This window comes from Moschus berezovskii, chromosome 1 (genome assembly GCF_049115385.1).
Source record: "Moschus berezovskii isolate FMDL1 chromosome 1, NW_MosBer_1.0, whole genome shotgun sequence".
Taxonomy (NCBI): Eukaryota; Metazoa; Chordata; class Mammalia; order Artiodactyla; family Moschidae; genus Moschus; species Moschus berezovskii.
In genome coordinates, this window is record NC_142460.1 from 153,861,430 (window position 1) to 153,884,000 (window position 22,571).

Sequence of the window (22,571 nt, forward strand, 5' to 3'; positions counted from 1 at the left end):
AGCAGAGACATTACTTTGCCAACCAAGGTCCGTCTAGTCAAGGCTATGGTTTTTCCCGTGGTCATGTATGGATGTGAGAGTTGGACTGTGAAGAAAGCTGATCGCCGAAGAATTGATGCTTTTGAACTGTGGTGTTGGAGAAGACTCTTGAGAGTCCCTTGGACTGCAAGGAGATCCAACCAGTCCATTCTAAAGGAGATCAATCCTGGGTGTTCATTGGAGGGACTGATGCTAAAGCTGAAACTCCAATACTTTGGCGACCTCATCGACGAGTCGACTCACTGGAAAAGACTCTGATGCTGGGAAAGGTTGCGGGCGGGAGGAGAAGGGGACGACAGAGAATGAGATGGCTGGATGGCATCACCGACTCTGTGGACATGAGTTTGAGTGAACTCCGGGAGTTGGTGATGGACAGGGAGGCCTGGCATGCTGTGATTCATGGGGTCGCGGAGAGTCGGACATGACTGAGAGACTGAACTAAACTAAAGGACATACTATTTTTAATTTTAGCACAGCACATTTTGTGAGTATACCCCCTCTCTCAGTACTTAGCTTAAACGTGTTGTTAAAGAAGCTCCTAAGTGCTGCAAGTTACCCTGTGATTTCAGGTAGACTACCCCATCAGTATGTTTACTAAGGGTCTTGAAAACTAAGAGCCACTTATACTCCTTACATTCCGCTTATCAGATAAGGGGCTAAAGTCTTCTTGACTTAAGAGCTTCTTTTGCCCTTCAAGAATTAGCTGAAAACAAAATAGCCAAGTATAAGAAACACTATTGATTGACAAGTAGAAATGTATGAGACATTTGTTTATTACTGTTCATTCAGTTCAGTTCAGTACAGTCGCTCAGTTGTGCCTCACTCTTTGTGACCCCATGGACCGCAGCACACCAGGCCTCCCTATCCTTCACCAACTCCTGGAGTTTACCCAAACTCATGTCCATTGAGTCAGTGATGTCATCCAACCATCTCATCCTCTGTTGTCCCTTTCTCCTCTAGCCCTCAATCTTTCCCAGCATCAGGGTCTTTTCAAATGAGTCAGCTCTTCGCATCAGGTGGCCAAAGTATTGGAGTTTCACCTTCAACATCAGTCCTTCCAGTGAACACCCAGGACTGATCTCCTTTAGGATGGACTGGTTGGATCTCCTTGCAGTCCAGGGATGGGGGAGCCTGGTGGGCTGCCCTCTATGGGGTCGCAGAGTCGGACACGACTGAAGCGACTTAGCAGCAGCAGCAGCAGGTTGGTCATAGCTTTCCTTCCAAGGAGTAAGCGTCTTTTAATTTCATTGCTGCAATCACCATCTTCAGTGATTTTGGAGCCCAAAAACATAAAGTCAGCCTCGGTTTCCACTGTATCCCCATATATTTGCCGTGAAGTGATGGGACCAGATGCCATGATCTTAGTTTTCTGAACGTTGAGCTTTAAGCCAACTGTTTCACTCTCCTCTTTCACTTTCATCAAGAGGCTCTTTAGTTCTTCTTCAGTTTCTGCCATAAAGGTGGTGTCATCTGCATATCTAAGGTTATTGATATTTCTCCCAGCAATCTTAATTCCAGCTTGTACTACTTCCAGCCCAGCGTTCCTCATGATGTACTCTGCATGTAAGTTAAATAAGCTGGGTGACAGTATACAACCTTGATGTACTCCTTTTCCTATTTGGAACCAGTCTGTTGTTCCATGTCCAGTTCTAACTGTTGCTTCCTAACCTGCATATAGGTTTCTCAAGAGACAGGTCAGGTGGTCTGGTATTCCCATCTCTTTCAGAATGTTCCACAGTTTATTGTGATCCACACAGTCAAAGGCTTTGGCATAGTCAATAAAGCAGATGTTTTTCTAGAACTCTCTTGCTTTTTCGATGCTCCAGTGGATTTTGGCAATTTGATCTCGGTTCCTCTGCCTTTTGTAAAACCATCTTGAACATCTGAAAGTTCACAGTTCATGGATTGCTGAAGCCTGGCTTGGAGAATTTTGAGCATGACTTTACTAGCATGTGAGATGAGTGCAGTTGTGCGGTAGTGTGAGCATTCTTTGGCATTGCCTTTCTTTGGGATTGGAATGAAAACTGACCTTTTCCAGTCCTGTGGCCACTGCTGAGTTTTGCAAATTTGCTGGCATATTGAGTACAGCACTTTCACAGCATCGATTGGAAATAGCTCAACTGGGATTCCATCACCTCCACTAGCTTTGTTTGTAGTGATGCTTTCTAAGGCCCACCTGGCTTCACATTCCAGGATGTCTGGCTCCTCATGAGTGATCACACCATCGCGATTGTCTGGGTCGTGAAGATCCTTTTTGTACAGTTCTTTTGTACAGCCTGCTGCTGCTGCTGCTAAGTTGTGTCAGTCGTGTCCGACTCTGTGCGACCCCATAGACGGCCACCAGGCTCCCCCGTCCCTGGGATTCTCCAGGCAAGAGTACTGGAGTGGCTTGCCGTTGCCTTCTCCATACAGCCTAGGTCTAGATTAATTGTGGAGATCCCATTAATCCTTTGAGAAATAGTAGGAATTATTCTAGAGCAGTGATTCTCAAACTGGACAGTTTGAAATGCCTCCTATAAGATACTTCTGAAATTTGTGGACGGTGGTTTTGTTGTTACAGTGGTTGGGGGAGGTACTACTATTATGTAATGGTTAAAAGTCTTATTATTATCTGATCCTAGTTCTGAACTTTATTTACATAAATAATACAGAGTATTTTATTTATTTATTTATTTATTTTTTTAATACAGAGTATTTTAACATGATTTTAGTACATTAATTTTGGAAATAGAGATTTTTAAAATCTATGGGACCAGTGGCTTCTGTGGCATTTAATCAGTTTGCATTTGTAGTTGTCACATCCATGGTGATTGTATGTATAGATTCAAACCTCTGACTAATTTATTGTGCACAGAATGGTTATATCCAATTTTTCACATACTAAAATATACATTTTTATTTTGTTTTATTTCCTCTTTGTATTATAATTAGAAAATCATATGGGTTTATTTTGAAATCAAGTATATATGTGTGTAAATTAATAATTTCATTTCAGGTTTTTAAAGTATTTGTAAATTACTTAAAAAGTACTGAACATGAGGACTGAAAATCATTCTCTTAGATAGTATTTATCTTGAAGTACTTTGAAAACCTTGAGAACTGGTCTAATAAAAGTACTTTTATTAAAGTGACACACAAGTACAGTGTTAGGCTATAATTACATACTGTATGTTTATCTGGAATACTTACAAAGTGTGACAACCATTCTAGCTCAGTTATTAGTAAATGATTAATATGAAAATATCAAGGTAGAAATTTATATACCTGGATGTAACTTTTCATTACGGTTCACCTTCAGTATCTGCAGAAGTTTGATTCCAGGAGCCTCACAAAATCTGCCAATGTTCAAGGCCCTCATACTATATTCAATATTGTATGATAAACCATAAAGGAAAAGTGTATGTAAAAGAGTGTGTGTGTATATATAAATGTATATGTATAACTGAATCACTTTGTTGAATGGTAGAATTTTGCACAACACTATAAATCAACTATACTTCAATAAAATATATTTTTTTTAGAATAAGAAATTGAAGATAGAGGAATTGATTTTGGAGACGGGTGTGATGTTGCTTTAGTAAGCAAAGACCATGGTTAACTGTAAATTTAAAGGATTAAACTTTAATGCATTTGGATGGCAGGAAAATATATTTGATCATTGCAATTTATAATATTTTGCCAGTTTTTAAATATTTAAGGCTTATTGTTAAATATAGCATATTCGGAAGTAAAATTCTACTTTCTTTTCCTCTATATTAAAAATAGCGGTTGTCAGTTGACACCAGATTGGGAGTTCCCTAATCTAAATTTAATAGGAGATGCCATTTCATGGAATAAACATACTCAAACATTAGTTGAAAATACATCATTTTTCGTAATGGCTGTAACATTATTGAAAGTGTGGCACAGAGGGAACACAGTTCTTAGTAAGACCTATTTCATGTTTCTCTTCACATGACAGGCATTTATGGATTGGAGACAAGATGGTATTAAGCAATCAGAATTCTGTATGTTGGGACTTCCCAGGTGGTCTGGTGGTTGAGAATCTACCTTGTAATGCAGGGCACCCAGGTTTGATTCCTGGTTGGGGAACTAAGATCTCACATGCGGTAGAGCAAATAAGCCCACAGGTCACAAGTTACTAGAGCCTGTGCTCCACAACAGGAGAAGCCAGTGTGACTCAACAGAGAGCATATATAGTGCATGAAAGACCCAGCAAATACCTGCGCCACCCTCCCACCCCCTGCCCCGGCCCTGTGAAAATAGTTATATCTATTTGGAAATTGTTTATGGTATTCATTATACTAGGCACTGAAAGACCACATTGATGGCCACATAGTTTTTTCCTGTCAAGAATGATATAAATCACATTTTTAATGGGAACTTCCCTGGCAGTTCTCTGAGTAAGATTCAGTGCTTCCACTGCAGGGGGAGCAGTTTCCGTCCCTGCTCAGGGAACTAAGTTTTTGCATGCCGTGCTTTGGGGCAAAGAAAAACCAAAAAAAATCACATTTTTAATGATCAAATATAAGTGGTCTACTAGTGATTTCCATAGAATTTGAATTCATTAATTCATTCAGCCAGAAGTAAGTGTTTATTGAACTGGAAATAGCAAGAGACTGGGAAACTATCCCATAGCAATGAATTTTAGTATAGTGTACTCCTTCATTGACACAGACATTCCCTGGTGCTTGGGTGCACAGAGAAGTATTAGGGACAGATTCCAAGAGTCTAGAAGTGTGAGAGTTGGTCAGGATGGCATGCTAGGGAGAGGAATGATAGATTTAAGGTAGAAGGCAGGAAAGAGTATGAGACATGGTGATAAGTGTCAGCAGTTCTTCTGCACAGGATTAAGGATAGTTCGTGTGGGAGTGTTGAATGACAAATGTAGAAAGAAGGGAAGGCAGGGACCCATGAATTCGTTCCTATAATTCATTTTAGATATGACTACTTCATCAAGAAAATCTTAAATCTACCATGGTGATTTTCCCTTTAATACCTGAGAAGTTTAGTTTTTTGAATCTGGGGAGTTGATGCTGTTGGGTAGTGAGGTGCAGTTTCTTTGAAAAGGTTGCTACTCTAAGCTCCAGAGGCTCAGGAATCCTCAATTCTAGTTGCTGGTAAGGGTGAGGTTTCAGAGTTTTTGTTTTTATAGTTTTGTGCTCCTATATTCGGAGAAGGCAATGGCAAGCCACTCCAGTACTCTTGCCTGGAAAATCCCATGGATGGAGGAGCCTGGTGGGCTGCAGTCCATGGGGTCGCTAGGGGCCAGACACGACTGAGCGACTTCACTTTCACTTTTCACTTTCACACATTGGAGAAGGAAATGGCAACCCACTCCAGTGTTCTTGCCGGGAGAATCCCAGGGACGGGGGAGCCTGGTGGACTTATGGGGTCACACAGAGTCGGACACGACTGAAGTGACTTAGCAGCAGCAGCAGCAGCAGCTCCTATATTACTGTTGATATTCATCAGGTGATTTGGTTTCAACTGTGAGAATCTTGCCAAAAATCTATGCTAAAGCAACCAGGGGAGTATACAGGTTGATCTTGATTATAATTCTGATGTTTCATAAACCCATCTCAATTTTAAATGCTAACTTGAGTTTGTCCTCTCAATTTTTGTTGACAACTCCTGACCCTTGCTACTGGAGATCAGTGGAGAAGTAACTCTAGAAGGAATAAAGGGATGGAGCCAAAACAAAACCAATACCCAGTTGTGGATGTGACTGATAATAGAAGCAAGGTCCGGTGCTGTACAGAGCAATATTGCATAGGAACCTGGAATGTTAGGTCCATGAATCAAGGCAAATTGGAAGTGGTCAAACAGGAGATGGCAAGAGTGAACATAGACATTCTAGGAATCAGTGAATTAAAATGGACCGAAATGGGTGAATTTAACTTAGATGACCATGATATCTACTACTATGGGCAGGAATCCCTTAGAAGAAATGGAGTAGCCATCATGGTCAACAAAAGAGTCCGAAATGCAGTACTTGGATGCAATCTTAAAAACGACAGAATGATTTCTGTTCGTTTCCAAGGCAAACCATTCAATATTACAGTAATCCAGGCCTATGCCCCAACCAGTTACGCTGAAGAAGCCAAAGTTGAACGGTTCTATGAAGACCTACAAGACCTTTTAGAACTAACACCCAAAAAAGATGTCCTTTTCATTATAGGGGATTGGAATGCAGAAGTAGGAAGTCCGGAAACGCCTGGAGTAACAGGCAAATTTGGCCTTGGAGCACGGAATGAAGCAGGGCAAAGGCTAATCGAGTTTTGTCAAGAGAACGCACAGGTCATAGCAAACACCCTCTTCCAACAACACAAGAGAAGACTCTACACATGGACATCACCAGATGATCAACACCAAAATCAGATTGATTATATTCTTTGCAGCCAAAGATGGAAAAGCTGTATACAGTTAGCAAAAACAAGACCAGGAGCTGACTGTGGCTCAGATCATGAACTCCTTATTGCCAAATTCAGACTGAAATTGAAGAAAGTGGGGAAAACCACTAGACCATTCAGATATGACCTAAATCAAATCCCTTATGATTATACAGTGGAAGTGAGGAATAGATTTAAGGGACTAGATCTGATAGATAGAGTGCCTGATGAACTCTGGACGGAGGTTCGTGACATTGTACAGGAGACAGGGACCAAGACAATCCCCATGGAAAAGAAATGCAAAAAAGCAAAATGGCTGTCTGAGGAGGCCTTACAAATAGCTGTGAAAAGAAGAGAAGCGAAAGGCAAAGGAGAAAAGGAAAGATATAAGCATCTGAATGCAGAGTTCCAAAGAATAGCAAGGAGAGAGAAGAAAGCCTTCCTCAGAGATCAATGCAAAGAAATAGAGGAAAACAACAGAATAGGAAAAACAAGAGATCTCTTCAAGAAAATTAGAGATATCAATATAATATATAAACGAAGTCATATGTGCTCTTTCACTCTGCATAATTATGTTGAGATTCATCCATATTGTTGCATGTGTCCATGGTAGATTTTTGTTTGTTTTTTGCTTTTTGACTGTGTAATATTCCATTGTATGAATATACCACTCCTTAAAATGTTCATTTAATTGTTGATGGATATTTGAATTTTCCCCAACTTTTGGTTAGCATAAATAAGGCTTCTATGAACACTACCAATATGCCAGGAAATTTGGAAAACTCAGCAGTGGCCACAGGACTGGAGAAAGGTCAGTTTTCATTCCAGTCCCAAAGAAAGGCAATGCTAAAGAATGCTTAAACACTGCACAATTGCACTCATCTCACACACTAGGAAAGTAATGCTCAAAGTTCTCCAAGCCAGCCGTCAAAAGTATGTGAACTGTGAACGTCCAGATGTTCAAGCTGGATTTAGAAAAGTCAAAGGAACCAGAGATCAAATTGCCAACATCCGTTGGCGCATTGAAAAAGCAAGAGAGTTTGGAGTTTGGAGTTTGCCAAGAAAAACTTGGCTGAAGAATCCAATATCAATCCTCTAGGATTCTCTGGAGAGAATCCTCTGTTGAGTGGTCATTAACTGAATTTCTCAGGACCCTGTACTTCTTAAAACTTTCACCTTTTACATGTCATATAGTTATGTTGAATTTGAGTCAGTATGGTGTATATACATAATTCATATAGTGATATCCAAAAGTATTTTAAGTAATGTGACTTAGCCTTGCTTAATATAATTGGCCTCCTGTTACATTGTTGGCTGTATTGAAATCCAAGGACTGATTATGGATTGGTGGGCTTTATCACGTTTTAGTATAAAATCTGGCTTATTAATTCACTGAGTTTTACCTACTGATTTCTAGAGCCCCTTGGTTATGAATGTGCTTCTACTTCATGATGCCTCCTGCTATGGCAGACGTCCTTGACATCTGGGCAGTGGACTCACAGATAGCGTCTGATGGCTCCATACCCGTGGATTTTCTTTTGCCCACTGGGATTTATATCCAGTTGGAGGTGCCTCGTGAAGCTACCATTTCCTGTATTAAGCAGGTATGTTACTAGGTGAGCTTTCTATAAACCTAGCTTACTTTATCACTTGGGGGATATATTCCTCCATTTTAGAATGTTATTAGTATAAATCATATGGCGAATTTAAAAGAAGATTATAAGTTGTTATATTTTAAAGATTTCAATCCATATTTTGTCTTGGATCTTCTTTTTGGTTTATATGTGTATAGACACACACACACAGCTTCCCTGATAGCTCAGTTGATAAAGAATGTAATGTAGGAGACCCTGGTTCTGGGTTGGGAACATCCACTTGAGAAGGGATAGGCTACTTACTCCAGTATTCTTGGGCTTTCTTTGTGGCTTAGTGGGTAAAGAATCCACCTGCAATGCAGAAGGGTTCGATCCCTGGCTTTGGAAGATCCCTTAGAGAAGGGAAAGGCTTCACACTCCAGTATTCTGGCCTAGATAATTCCATGGACTGCATAGTCCATGGGGTCGCAAAGAGTCAGACATGGCTGAACCACTTTCAGTTTCATATATGTGTGTGAGTGTGTGTGTATCCATGTGTATGTGTGTATATATATATATATATATAAATAAACATATTCATTCTCATTCCTACTCACTTTTAATGAAAAAAAAATCCATGTGTGATACCTGAATTAAGACACACTAGCCTATGTCAGCTAGTTTGAAAGAATTGTTCAGGTTATCAAAAGGAATTTGACATTATCAGAGAAAGTTTTAAGGTAAGGTCTTTGTATTTATTGTCTTTGAATTTGTCAGTTTTTTGTTTTTTTTTTAATGAATATCACTTTTGGTTTGTTGTTTCTTCTTTCCTTTTCCTTCCCTTTCTGTTCCCCATCTTCTGTCCCCATCCCCACTAGTTTTCATGGTCACTCTGGGGGAAGAAAAGGTTTTCTGCTGTTTGCTAGATTCTGCCTCCCCACCCCCATAATGAATGGTATGTCCTCACTTGAAAGCAAATTCTTTCATATAACAAGGCTTGCCTGTTTTGTTGGATGATTTTTTTCAAGTGAATTGATGAGTGCTCTTTGATTTGTGAAGACTGTGACCTGTAAGTGAAATTATTTTTCTAAACTTTCTTTTTAATGATTTTCAAATAGCTGAACCCAGTATGGAAGCCCAATATAGGATTGTGATGTGTTTAAGAAAAAAATATTTATGACAAAGTACTAGAGTTGGAACAGCCCCTTCTTCACTGGGGAGCCATAAAAATTCTTGAACTGCATGATTCCTGAAGTGAAAAAAAAAATTAAAAATTGTTCTAGGCACCTTACAGGTCCAAAGAGTACACTTATTTTTATAGTCACCAGTGACAGGTATGGATGACTGTGGCTATAGCTGAAGCTTAAGTAACTATTGAAACCCATTTAAAAATTTTAAAAATGTATTGTTATAAAATAAAATTAAAATTAAAATTCATCAGAGTCATTTTTAGGCACATAATTTCTTGGTATTAAGTATATTCACAGTGTTGTCCAATCCATTGCCACTGTCCATGTCTAACACTTTTCATCATCCTAAACATAGACTGTGTACTTACTAAATAATAAACTTCTATTCCCCAACCCCTGGAAATCTCCATTCTAGTATTTATTCTAGCTACCTCATGTATGTGGATTCACACAGTATACAGCCTTGTGTCTCACTTTTTTCATTTAGCCATAGTATTTTTAGTTTCATTTATGTTGTAATATGTATTCATATTTCTTTCCTTTTTAAGACTGAATATTATTATATTGTATGGATATACCACATTTTGTTTATTCATTCATCTTTTGTTGGACATTTTCATTATAATCAACTTTTAGCTGTTGAGAATAATGCTGTTCTGAACATTGATGTTTAAGTTGCAGTATGAATCCTTGTTCTCCATATGTTAGATCATATGGTAATTCTGTTTTAACTTTTTAAGAAACTGCCAAACTTTTTTTTTTTATAGTGGCTGTACCATTTTACATTTCCCATCAGCAATGCACAAGGGTTTGGTTTCTCAAAATGCTGGCCGGAACTTGGTATTTTCCTTTTTAAAAAATAATAACCATTCTTCTGGTTGTAAAGTGGTACCTCATTTTAATTTTTATTTGCATTTCCCTAATGGATAATAATAGCATCACTACGAACAAAGCTAGTGGTGGTGATGGAATTCCAGTTGAGCTATTTCAAATCTTGAAAGATGATGCTGTGAAAGTGCTGTACTCAATATGGCAGCAAATTTGGAAGACTCAGCAGTGGCCACAGGACTGGAAAAGGTCAGTCTTCATTCCAATCCCAAAGAAAGGCAATGCCAAAGAATGCTCAAACTACCGCACAACTGCACTCATCTCACATGCTGGTAAAGTCATGCTCAAAATTCTCCAAGCCAGGCTTCAGCAATATGTGAACCGTGAACTCCCAGATGTTCAAGCAGGTTTTAGAAAAGGCAGAGGCACTAGAGATCAAATTGCCAACATCCACTGGATCATGGAGAAAGCAAGAGAGTTCCAGAAGAGCATCTATTTCTGCTTCATTGACTATGCTAAAGCCTTTGACTGTGTGGATCACAATAAACTGTGGAAAATCCTGAAATAGATGGGAATACCAGACCACCTGACATGCCTCTTTGAGTAACCTGTATGCAGTTCAGGAAGCAACAGTCAGAACTGTACATGTAACAACAGACTTGTTCCAAATAGGAAAAGGAGTACATCAAGGCTGTATATTGTCACCCTGCTTATTTAACTTATATGCAGAGTACATCATGAGGAACGCTGGGCTGGAAGAAGCACAAGCTGGAATCAAGATTGCCGGGAGAAATATCAATAACCTCAGATATGCAGATGACACCACCCTTGTGGCAGAAAGTGAAGAGGAACTCAAAAGCCTCTTGATGAAAGTGAAAGAGGAGAGTGAAAAAGTTGGCTTGAAGCTCAACATTCAGAAAACAAAGATCATGGCATCTGGTCCCATCACTTCATGGGAAACAGACAGGGAAACAGTGGAAACCGTGTCAGACTTTATTTTTTGGGGCTCCAAAATCACTGCAGATGCTGATTGCAACCATGAAATTAAAAGACGCTTACTCCTTGGAAGGAAAGTTATGACCAACCTAGATAGCATATTAAAAAGCAGCGACGTTACTTTGTCAACAAAGGTCCGTCTAGTCAAGGCTATGGTTTTTCCTGTGGTCATGTATGGATGTGAGAGTTGGACTGTGAAGAAAGCCGATCGCCGAAGAATTGATACTTTTGAACTGTGGTGCTGGAGAAAACTCTTGAGAGTCCCTTGGACTGCAAGGAGATCCAACCAGTCCATTCTAAAGGAGATTAGTCCTGGGTGTTCATTGGAAGGACTGATGCTAAAGCTGAAACTGCAATACTTTGGCCACCTCATGCAACGAGTTGACTCACTGGAAAAAACTCTGATGCTGGGAAGGATTGGGGGCGGGAGGAGAAGGGGACGACAGAGAATGAGATGGCTGGATGGCATCACTGACTCGATGGACATGAGTTTGAGGGAAGTCTGGGAGTTGGTGATGGACAGGGAGGCCCCTGGCGTGCTGTGATTCATGGGGTCGCAAAGAGTCGTACATGACTGAGCGACTGAACTGAACTGAATGGCTAATAATGTTACATTCTGTTCATGTTTTTGTAGACTGTTTTTAGAATTTTTTGTTCAAGACCAATGCCCATTTTTAAATTCAGTTGTTTTTTTGTTTTTGAGTCATGAGAGTTCTTTATGTATTCTGAGTGGTAATCTCATGAAATATATATTTTGAAAATATTTTCTTCTATTCTGTGGGTTGCTTTTTACTCCAAAATAGTATCCTTTGATCCAGAAAAGTTTTGAATTTTGATGAAATCCAATTTATTATTTTTTCTTTCTTTTTGCCTAGCATTGATTTTTTTCTGTTTTATGTAACTGAATCTGAGGTTTGGCCATGATTTTCATTTTTTAACTGTTGGCTTTTGTCCTGGTTGCAATTAAAATATGTAATCCACCTTGTATTTGTATAGTGACCTTTTTTTTATACGATCTCATTTAGCTGAATTCAGGAAAGACGATGAGAGATTGATTGTGCTCGTCCTGTCAGGTCTATCCTAGTTAATGGAGATAACTCTGGTGAATAGAAAAGAATTCAGGACAGAAATAATGTAAATTTTGTGTGAAGGTGATAGCTGATACATACTTTAAATGTTCTTTTTTTTATTAAAAGTTATTTATGTTTACAAGAATGCTAAATATGAAAGTCTTCATTGATTCTTGCTCTTCAGAGATAGTTACTTTTATTACTTTTGTTTTTATAAATGTATTTTCTAAATTATACCATTATGTTATTTTACAAAAGGGGGTTAATACTATTCATATTCTCTTCCAATTTGCTCTTTTAAGAGAAACCAACCATGATAAACCTTGTATACTTTCCGCATTACCATGTTTGTCTTATTTTCATAGTTCTGTAATATCCTGTAATTCATTTAACCAAATCCATATTGCTAAACATTTGGCTTGTCCTCAGTTTTTGAGTTTTCCAACAAGTGCTACAGTGAGCATCGTTGTAGATATGTCTTTGTATATTTGAGCAAGTATTTCCATTTCATAAAATGTCTTTTTTTTTTTATACAGATGTTATGGAAACAAGTTACCAATTACCCAATGTTTAACCTCCTTATGGAAATCGACTCCTATATGTTTGCATGTGTGAATCAAACTGCTGTATATGAGGAGCTCGAAGATGAAACAAGAAGACTCTGTGATGTCAGACCTTTTCTTCCAGTTCTCAAATTAGTGACAAGAAGTTGTGACCCAGGGGAAAAATTAGACTCAAAAATTGGAGTCCTTATAGGAAGAGGTAATTTAAACAATTCTTAGTATGAATTTAACATTTGTTGCTATATATATCTATAAACATGTAGTAAGTATGCTCTATAACATCGCTTTGCAAGGAGTGGTCTAAGGTCTCTATGTTACCAATTTTAGATAAATTAGAAACGGAAATAAAAAATAAATCTTTAGAAACTTTTCTAACATTGTGATATTGCCACAACAAGGCTTATAAATTTTTTGTCTATTTCTTTTCCAGTGGCTTATTTTTTAATTTATTTTATTGAAGTATAGTTGATTTATAATGTTGCATTAATTTCTGCTATAGAAAGAATGATTCAGTTTTATATACCCATATATATAATACATACATTCATTTGCATATTATTTTCCATTATGATTTATCATAGGATATTTTATATAGTTCCCTATGCTGCACAGTGTTTGTTGTGTATCCATTCTATATATAGTAGTTTGCATTATGGCAAGCCACTCCAGTACTCTTGCCTAGAAAATCCCATGGATGGAGGAGCCTGGTAGGCTGCAGTCCATGGGGTCGCTAGGGGTCGGCGACTTCACTTTCACTTTTCACTTTCACACATTGGAGAAGGAAATGGCAACCAACTCCAGTGTTCTTGCCTGGAGAATCCCAGGGATGGGGGACCCTGGTGGGCTTCCGTCTATGGGGTCACACAGAGTCGGACACGACTGAAGTGACTTAGCACATAGCACAACCCCAACCTTCCAGTTCATCTGTCTTCCACCCCCATTCTCCTTGGCAACCGTAAGTGTCTTCTTTATGAATCTGTTTCTTTTTTGTAGAGAAGTTTATTTGTGTCATATTTTAGATTCCACATATAAATGATAACATGGTATTTGTCTTTTTCTTTCTACTTCACTTAGTAGGATAGCCTTTAGGTCCATCCATGTTGTTGCAAATGGCATTATTATTTTTTATGGCTGAGTGTTCCACTGTGTATATATACCTCATTTTCTTTATCCATTTATTGTTGCTGGGCATTTAGGCTGTTCCTGTGTGAATAATGCTTTTCTGAATACATAGGGAACCATCTGTATTTTTGAATTACAGCTTTGTCTGGATACATGCCCAGGTGTGGGATTGCTTCATCATGTGCAACTCTGTTTTTATTGTTCTGAGGAACCTCTATACTGTTTTATTCATGATGGCTACACCAATTTACATTGCCACCAACAATGTTGGAGGGGTCCATTTTCTTCACATCTTCTTCAGTTCAGTTCAGTCACTTAGTCATGTCTGACTCTTTGCGACCCCATGAATCACAGCACGCCAGGCCCCTGTGTCTATCACCAACTCCTGGAGTTCACTCAAACTCATGTCCATCGAGTCGGTGATACGATCCAGCCATCTTATTCTCTGTTATCCCCTTCTCCTCCTGCCCCCATTCCCTCCCAGCATCAGTGTCTTCGGCATTTATTATTTGTAGATTTTTTAATGAAGGCCATTCTGACTGATATGAGGTGATACCTCATTGTACTTTTCATTTGTGTTTCTCTAATAGAGATATTGAGCATTTTTTCATATGCCTGTTGGCCATCTACATGTCTTTGACTTCTTTTTATTTTATAAAAGTGTTGGTTTTTGTCAGATTGGAAATCAAAAAGTTGTTCTTTTGCCTCAGTTAGTTTGCAAAGCCCTTTTCTAAGAGATGCATCCTCAGTTTCTTGTGAACTACCCCTGAAGTATGAACATAATTTATACACAACTCTCTGTGGTAATCGAGACTTTAAGGTGATTGATAAGTTTCAATAAATTTGACTTCATAATTAAAATTATTGTTTACGTAGAAGTTACTTTTATAGCCAGTCAAGAAATATGTCTGTATTTTTTGCATATTAATTCCAGGGAAAATTGTGAATAACACAATTAATGGGGAGCAGTCACTCTTGCTCTAGTGATCTTGGGTGTTTACTGGACCAGTGGTATTCTGCCTTAGACAGATATTAACTTGAATTACATACTACAAGGGATTACTGAGGTAATTTTGTTGGATAATCCAATTTGTAACTGAGGAAATCCAATTTGTTGGATCTGGATTGGCTACCTATATTGATCAAATTCAGGATACTATAGTACAATTCCCTGTAAGATACTTTTCTTTAATCTTAACCCTGTAGTTAAAATTCTGATAATTACATTGGGGGACTAATTTCTCTGAGTGCTTAGAACAGAAGCTTTTTGATTTACTATGTGACACTCTGGTATTTAAAAACATTTGATTATTTCAGATGCTAACTAGTTTGCTTTGGCAGTAACTTTTTTACCCATTAAGCAGCTTTGTAATTGTATACCTTACAGAGTTTTAAAAAATATATTAATAGCATCAGTAGAAAGCATTCCTTCCTATTTTCTAGAGCTTCAAAGATTTTTTAAAAACTGTAGTCTCCATTAGTAGAAGTTTTTCCTTTGTTTGAATTGAGGAGTACACATAAAAGTAGAAAGAATAAAAAATCACTTATAGTCTTATCCAGAATAAGAATATCCCCTGATAACATTTTGATACAGTTATTTTTAAGGGTTTTATAGTTGTTTATGAAAATACTGTTTTTCTGTATTTTTCTGCTGATTTTTAGACAAGCTGAAATATTTGATAATTCAAAAGGCTCACGTCACAGAGTTAACATTTATCAGTTAAAGTATAGGTATCTTTTTGAGACTGATCATCTTTTCAAAACTTAGATTATTGTGTTCTCTTTGGATTTTGATCTCGAAAGCATATAGATTCGCGAGCTACCATTATGTTGATCTATGCTCGTCAGAATTACCATATAAAAATACAGGAGATTCATATTATATTCTTATTGCTAAAAAGTCATTCACTATCTAAAATTCAAGTAGAATGGACATACTTTTTTTTTTTTTAATTTGACAATTCTAACTGTAGTACAGGGATCTAATATATATTAAAATTGAACTTTTCTTTCTTTAAACAATTCACCATATTTTATCTGGTATAAAGCTTATTGTACAAAAAGTTTTATTCAGTGTTCTGCAACTTGAGTGACTAAGAAAATGTCAGGAGTGTTTTATTGCAATTAATTTAATCATTATAAGCTTTTAAAATTTATAAATTTTATATACTTTAGATCCTCAGTAATTTAGGAAAGCTAGCATTATGATCGTATACACACATTCAAATACTAACATTCATTTACGAAGTTGAGTAAGTCTGTTTTGATGTTTCAGAGTGATTTTTCCACATTAAATACCTAATAAGTCAAGTTTTACAGTTGCTGATTTGTATGTGATGACTACAACCAGTACTCGGTGAGGTCATGCCTCCTGGGAAAACAATAAACAATTATTTCAGTTTAACTTCAGGAACGAGAATTTGCTGCCTCCTCCTCCTCAAAGAAAAGATAGACCCTTTACAGATATAACTGCCCTGACGGGTCTAAAAATACCTTTTCCTGAAGAATGATATGACTAATCATTTTATTTTCTCTTTATTCTAAATAATTATTTATAGTGTTGCTGCTGGGCCTCTGATTATTCTCTGTAGTGAAGGTACTTGTCACTCTTGCCTTAATTTCTTCAAACACCCGGTAGTAAATCTTGATCAGAGAATTTTGTCAGCATTCTGATACAAGTATTTGAACACTTCCTTTTTCCCCTATATTCCTTAAAATGATGGAAATATATAGTCCAAGGATTTTAAAGGTATCTGTAGTATTTAGAAATTGTTCATTCAATACTTTTTAATATAAAAAATTCTATTTGATTGCAAACTATACAGTACTTTTAAGATTTAAACTTTGCTATCAAATTTTCATGCACAAGACACACAGGGAATTAACTAAGTTTGAAATTACTCAGCCTAACTTTTTTATTTTTGACAAAGTTTCTATTTTTAAGAAATCTTTGTAGGAGTTCCCAAATTCAGGCTTCTACAGTTTCTTCTCTTTTAAAAAAAGTTTATTAGAGCATAGTTGCTTTACAATGTTGTGTTAGTTTCAGATGTACAGTAAAGTGACTCAGTTATACATATGCATATAGCCACTCTATTTTAGATTCTTTTCCCATATAGGCCATTACACACTGTTGAGTATTGTTTCCTGTGTTATATAGCAGGTTCTAGTTACTTATGTATTATATATATAGCAGTGTGTATATGTCAGTCTTAACCTCTCAGTTCCTACCCTGTTGACCATCCCCTGGTGACCATTACCATAAGCTTGTTTTCTACATCTCTAATTTCATTCCTTTACATATAGCTGTCCAGTTTTCCCACTTATTAAAGAGTCTGTCTTTTCTGCATTGAATATTCTCGTCTCCTTTGTCATAGATTAGGTGACCATTCATCAGTTTCTTAAAATATGAATTCTCAGAGATTGGGATTTAGTGAGTCTGAAATATATGAAAGAAATGTGTACTTTTCAGTTGACTCTCATAGTTTTATGAAAAGAGTCCCGAATTTGTAATATATTGAAAAAAATGATCAAAATGATAGCAATTCAGCAGTTTGTTTTGAGTGTTTTTACTTGAGAACCATAGCAGTGAACTTAGGTGATGTGGTCTTTGCTGCTCTGCGTCAAGGAGGGTTGCTTCTCTCAGCTAGGTAAGACAGGAAGATCCTCTTAAACTGAGATTTCAGTGCTTATTAGGAGTTGAGCAGGTGAATGGGGTTGGAAGAAGGAAAACAAATTAGAATGGCATATGTGAAAGATGGTCAATTCAAGGAATAAAAGAAATTGACTATGATTTGTTGACGGGGACAGCCAGGATAAGCAGGAAGTTCAGAAAGGCAACCAGCTTCAGAGTGTGCAGGGCCATCCAAGTCATATAAAAAGTAGAGAACTCGTAAGAGCAGTTGGGAAGCTGTTGAAGGGATTTACATAGGGACATAACAGCATTACATTTTCAGTTTAGAAAAATTATTCACATTGGGGAATGGAAATGGATTGTGAGAAGATCTAACAAAAATCAAATGATCTATCATTTATCTACTAAAAAAAAGAAAGTCATGTCAAATCTACTTTATAAATGTCTCTACCTACTTCTTATAGGTCCTGTAGCCATTAACTTAAATTATGGTTCCTTCATAACTGATTTAGGATAATTTGTTTTATTCCAGATGCAGGGTATCCGCGAAATTACATTTTACCCTCAGGATTTTACCTTTTTATATTATGCAACTTAAAACATTGTTTATATTTAATATCACAAATCAATGCTAATATTTTTAAAATGATAACTTTTAATGAAAGTAGACAATGCTGATAAGTCTGCTCTCGAGGTAATACTTAAATTGACATATGTGTATTCAAATGATAAAATATTTTTAAAAATATAATATTGGTTGTGTCTTGTGGAATCAACGGAGAAGGCAATGGCAAGCCCCTCCAGTACTCTTGCCTGGAAAATCCCATGGATGGAGGAGCCTGGTAGGCTGCAGTCTGTGGGGTCGCTAAGGGTCCGACACGACTGAGCGACTTCACTTTCGCTTTTCACTTTCACACATTGGAGAGGGAAATGGCAACCCACTCCAGTGTTCTTGCCTGGAGAGTCCCAGGGACGGGGGAGCCTGGTGGGCTTCCGTCTATGGGGTCGCACAGAGTCGGACACGACTGAAGTGACTTAGCAGCTTGTGGAATCAAAAGTAACAATTTGCTTTACTGTGCTTCCCTCTCCAACACTATAAAATGCTATTAATATTTCCTCAAGTTTCTTTCCAAGGCAAAAATGTATACATATTCTATATTATTTCTTTTGAATTTGCATAAAAGGAATCTTGTGAGACCCATTCTGTCCCTGCTTTGTACATTTAATATATCTGGGACCTTTCCCTCTAGTAACAGAACATTTTATTCATTTTATCACTTATACCATTCTGGCATGCTGTATGGTATACCTTAACTTTTTAAACCATGTCTTAATGATTATCTTTAGGTTATTTCCAATTTTTTATTTATAATAAAACAACAGTGAACATTCTTGTACTTCTGTCATGTTATTTGTACAGTTACTTCCATCAGTTCAGTTCAGTTCAGTCACTCAGTCGTGTGCGACTCTTGGCTACCCCATGGACTGCAGCTTGCCAGGCTTCCCTGTCCATCACCCAGTCCCAGAGCTTGCTCAAACTCATGTCCATCAAGTTGGTGATGCCATCCAACCATCTCATCCTCTGTCATCCCCTTCTCCTCCCACCTTCAGTCTTTCCCAGCATCAGGGTCTTTCCCAGCATCAATGAGTCAGCTCTTCACATCAGGTGGCCAAAGTGTTCGAGTTTCAACTTCAACATCAGTCCTTCCAATAAACATCCAGGACTGATCTCCTTTAGGATGGACTAGTTGGATCTCCTTGTAGTCCAAGGGACTACACTTCTCCAACACCACAGTTCAAAAGCATCAATTCTTCGGACGCTTAGCTTTCTTTAAAGTCCAACTCTCACATCCACACATGACTACTGGAAAAACCATACATGACTATGGAAAAATTATTTCCATAGGTGTGCGGAAAATAACCACTCAAATGAGAACATAATATTTAATCACAACTTGACAAAATAAAGAAACTTTGTGTTTGGCAGTAACTCAAAGTCAGGCAGGATAGTTATTAAGTTTTATTCTGGAGAAAGTGGTTGACTTTCTTGTTTGCCTGATTAGAAGTTGTTGACAGGGGAAGCTGGAGGTGGGCCCAGAAGAAGCTGGGCATCTTCCGTGATTGGTTTTGGGAGCATATTTGACTTTCACTGGTTTGTCCTAAGTCTCTCAGGTTGAAATTCCTGTTGGAATTCCGGGTCAGCATATGTGTTTGTATGTGTGTAATTTTTAATAAATTATTAAATATGCTAATTTCTCTTCTACCCCTTCCAGCTCAAGGTTTTATCAGTGTTTGCCAGTCTGATAGGTAAAAATTAATGTACATATAAAAATGTGTACATGTTCAATTTATTTATAATTTCTAGAATTATTTATTAGAATAAGTATAAGCTTATGAAAAAGCTGTTATATGTCACTTCATGGTAGAAGTGACTCATAATTAAGTACAACGAAGAATAATTTTATATTTATGAGATTTTTGACTAATTGATTATACTGTAAGCATTGTTGGAAAATTACAATAAACTAAAATTATAAAATTTAAGTTTACTGAGTTTTCAGTAATAGCTTGACTTTTAGGCTTATCTGTAACATTTTCAGATTCTTAGACTTTTTTAGATATTTTAAATGTATTTTGATTTGTATAGAAAACATATGGCTCTTTCAGGTGTAGTTTTAAAATGGTAGTGTGAATTTCAGTGATTATCTTTTTTTGATTGGTAACCAACTATATTTCTTTAAGCGGCTTCAAGTTTGTATTCTTTTGAAATCCAATTGTATGTTCATCTTCTATACCCGAAATTCATTATTTTATTTTGAGTATTCTTTTTTATCTTTCATAATATTTTCCTGCCCAGTTTTTTTTTTTAATTTCATAAAAATCAAGCATCCAAATTAGCTTTCCTTAAGTATATTTTATATTCTCTTTATTATTAGGTACTCAAAATGACATCTTTAAAATTTTTGTTTAGGTCTGCATGAATTTGATGCCTTGAAGGATCCTGAAGTGAATGAATTCCGAATAAAAATGCGCAGATTCAGTGAGGAAAAGATTCAATCGCTTGTGGGATTATCTTGGATGGATTGGCTAAAGCATACCTATCCACCTGAGCTTGAACCATCCGTCCCTGAAAATTTAGAAGATAAACTTTATGGAGGAAAGCTCATTGTGGCTGTTCATTTTGAAAATTGTCAGGTATTATTATATTAAGAAATACTTTATAATAAACTTGTGAATTTACCTAGAATGCAGCACCAGTTTTAGAGGAGGCTGTTGCTCACCTAGTAAACACTGATGAAGATCATTTTAGATTTAAGATGGAAATATATTTTAGGATTAGGTATGACAATCTAAAATGACATATCCTTTGCACATATACAGTTTTTTGATGCATTTTTGTCTGTATCAGGGTTCAAAAACTGCATTGTTTTTGAATGGTTTTTATACTTTTAAGGTTATGTAAAAAACTCAAACAATTTTGAAGGGATGTTAAAAGGAAAGGAAAGAAAAGGAAGAATATGTAATAGAGACTCATTTGTTGTCAGTAAAGTCTAGTTCTTTAGAGAAAAAGTTTGCCAACCCTGGTTATAAACAATGTAGATATAATTTAATGTAGATATAATTTATTTTCTTATGTTGTTTTTCTCTTGTTTGTAAAATGAAAGATTTGATCAGAAAAGCTCTTTTTTCTATTTTCTTAATTTTGCATTCTATGAATATGTGATCTCAGTGCTGATACAGAATTGGGCATTATAACAGAGTATATACAGTTAATCTGTATCTGAATGTTCATAGAATTTTACAAGCTAAATTCTACTTCTCCTTTTGTTTCAAGTATACTCATTTTATCATGTAAGCTCTGGCCTTAGAATTAGGGTATGAGAACAGGGATATTTTGTTTTGTCCTTCAGTTACTATGATAAAAACGACAAAACCTTTTCAGTAACCGTTCTATATTGAGGGCTTTCTGGGTTACTCAGTAGTAAAGAGTCATGCATTGTTGAAAGAGCTGAAACAGGTATTTCACTGTTAAAAGGTGGTTAGAATCCAGCTTGAAAATACTGACTCTGGGCAATTTGTGAAATCTCGGTCAGTTTGTATTTCTTCACATATGGGTCAGATCTCTACTAGATATATAAATTTTAATGTGATTGTTATTATGTATGTGTATGTTAGTCACTCAGTGGTGTCTGACTGCAATGCCGTGAACTAACTGTAGCCTTCCAGGCTCCTCTGTCGGTGGAATTCTCCAGGCAAGATTACTGGAATGGGTAGCCATTCCATTCTCCAGGGGATCTTCCCGACCCAGGGATCGAATCTCCTACATTGCAGACAGATTCTTTACTGTCTGTAGTACCACGGAAGCCCCATGATCATCATTGTAACAGATTATATGTGAAAAGAAGTGTTCTGAAGTCAGAAGAAAATATTGACATTGTGAAATCTTACTGGATTCCAAGCAGTCGTAGAACTTAACGGTGAAAGGAGTTTAGAGATCATTTTGGCAGGCTCTTTATATACTATAATAATTCTTTCACCATTCTTTATAGTCTGTGTCCCTAACCCGATATATCCATTAGCTATGGGGAGTGTTCTGCTTAATAAAATAGTGATAGCACATTTTCATTGGGAGCAAGAACACATTTAAATATTGTATTTAAAAAATTAAAAAAATTCAAACTGGCTTTCTGTGATTTCTTGTATTCTGGTTATACTTTCTTATTTGAATAAGTATCCATTCAGTCTCCCTTTATTCTATATGCCATGTATTCAGCTAATTGAAATACATCCGTATCTCTCCTTAGTCTCCTTTTCTTCTGGCTACATATTTCCCAGAGATTAAACCAAAAATTTATAAGAGTTTTGGATCATATAGCATAGTAAATTTTAAAGTTATTAAATCAATTTGCTAGATCACATAGAGTTTATAGCTTTTTATTTAGGCTGTTATTCCTGTAAAAATACCCTATACCGTGATTTATTACCAACACTGTTTCATAATTGAATAAACATTCATGTTACCATCAAAAAATAGGAATGCAAAATTTCAGACTAAAGTTTGTCTGGTAACCATCACACATGTATTCCCTCCCTGCCCAGTTCTATAAAATCCTTATTTGGCCATTTCAGCATCACTGGTGATGACCAGCATTGAGAATCAGCATG

The 22,571-nt window shown here is 36.9% G+C and overlaps 1 protein-coding gene across 3 annotated transcripts in view; it reads left to right on the top strand.

The window, feature by feature from the left end:
- PIK3CB (phosphatidylinositol-4,5-bisphosphate 3-kinase catalytic subunit beta) overlaps window positions 1-22,571 on the top strand; it is a 173,926-nt gene that overhangs the window by 66,714 nt on the left and 84,641 nt on the right. For 2 of the 3 annotated variants that reach the window (XM_055412884.2, XM_055412903.2), the window contains 3 exons: window positions 7,849-8,035; window positions 12,626-12,851; window positions 20,377-20,600. In XM_055412884.2, coding sequence (XP_055268859.1) covers window positions 7,865-8,035; window positions 12,626-12,851; window positions 20,377-20,600 — 621 coding nt within the window. In that variant the 5' untranslated portion in view covers window positions 7,849-7,864. The remainder of the gene's footprint in view (window positions 1-7,848; window positions 8,036-12,625; window positions 12,852-20,376; window positions 20,601-22,571) is intronic. The other variant, XM_055412913.2, reaches the window with a different exon arrangement.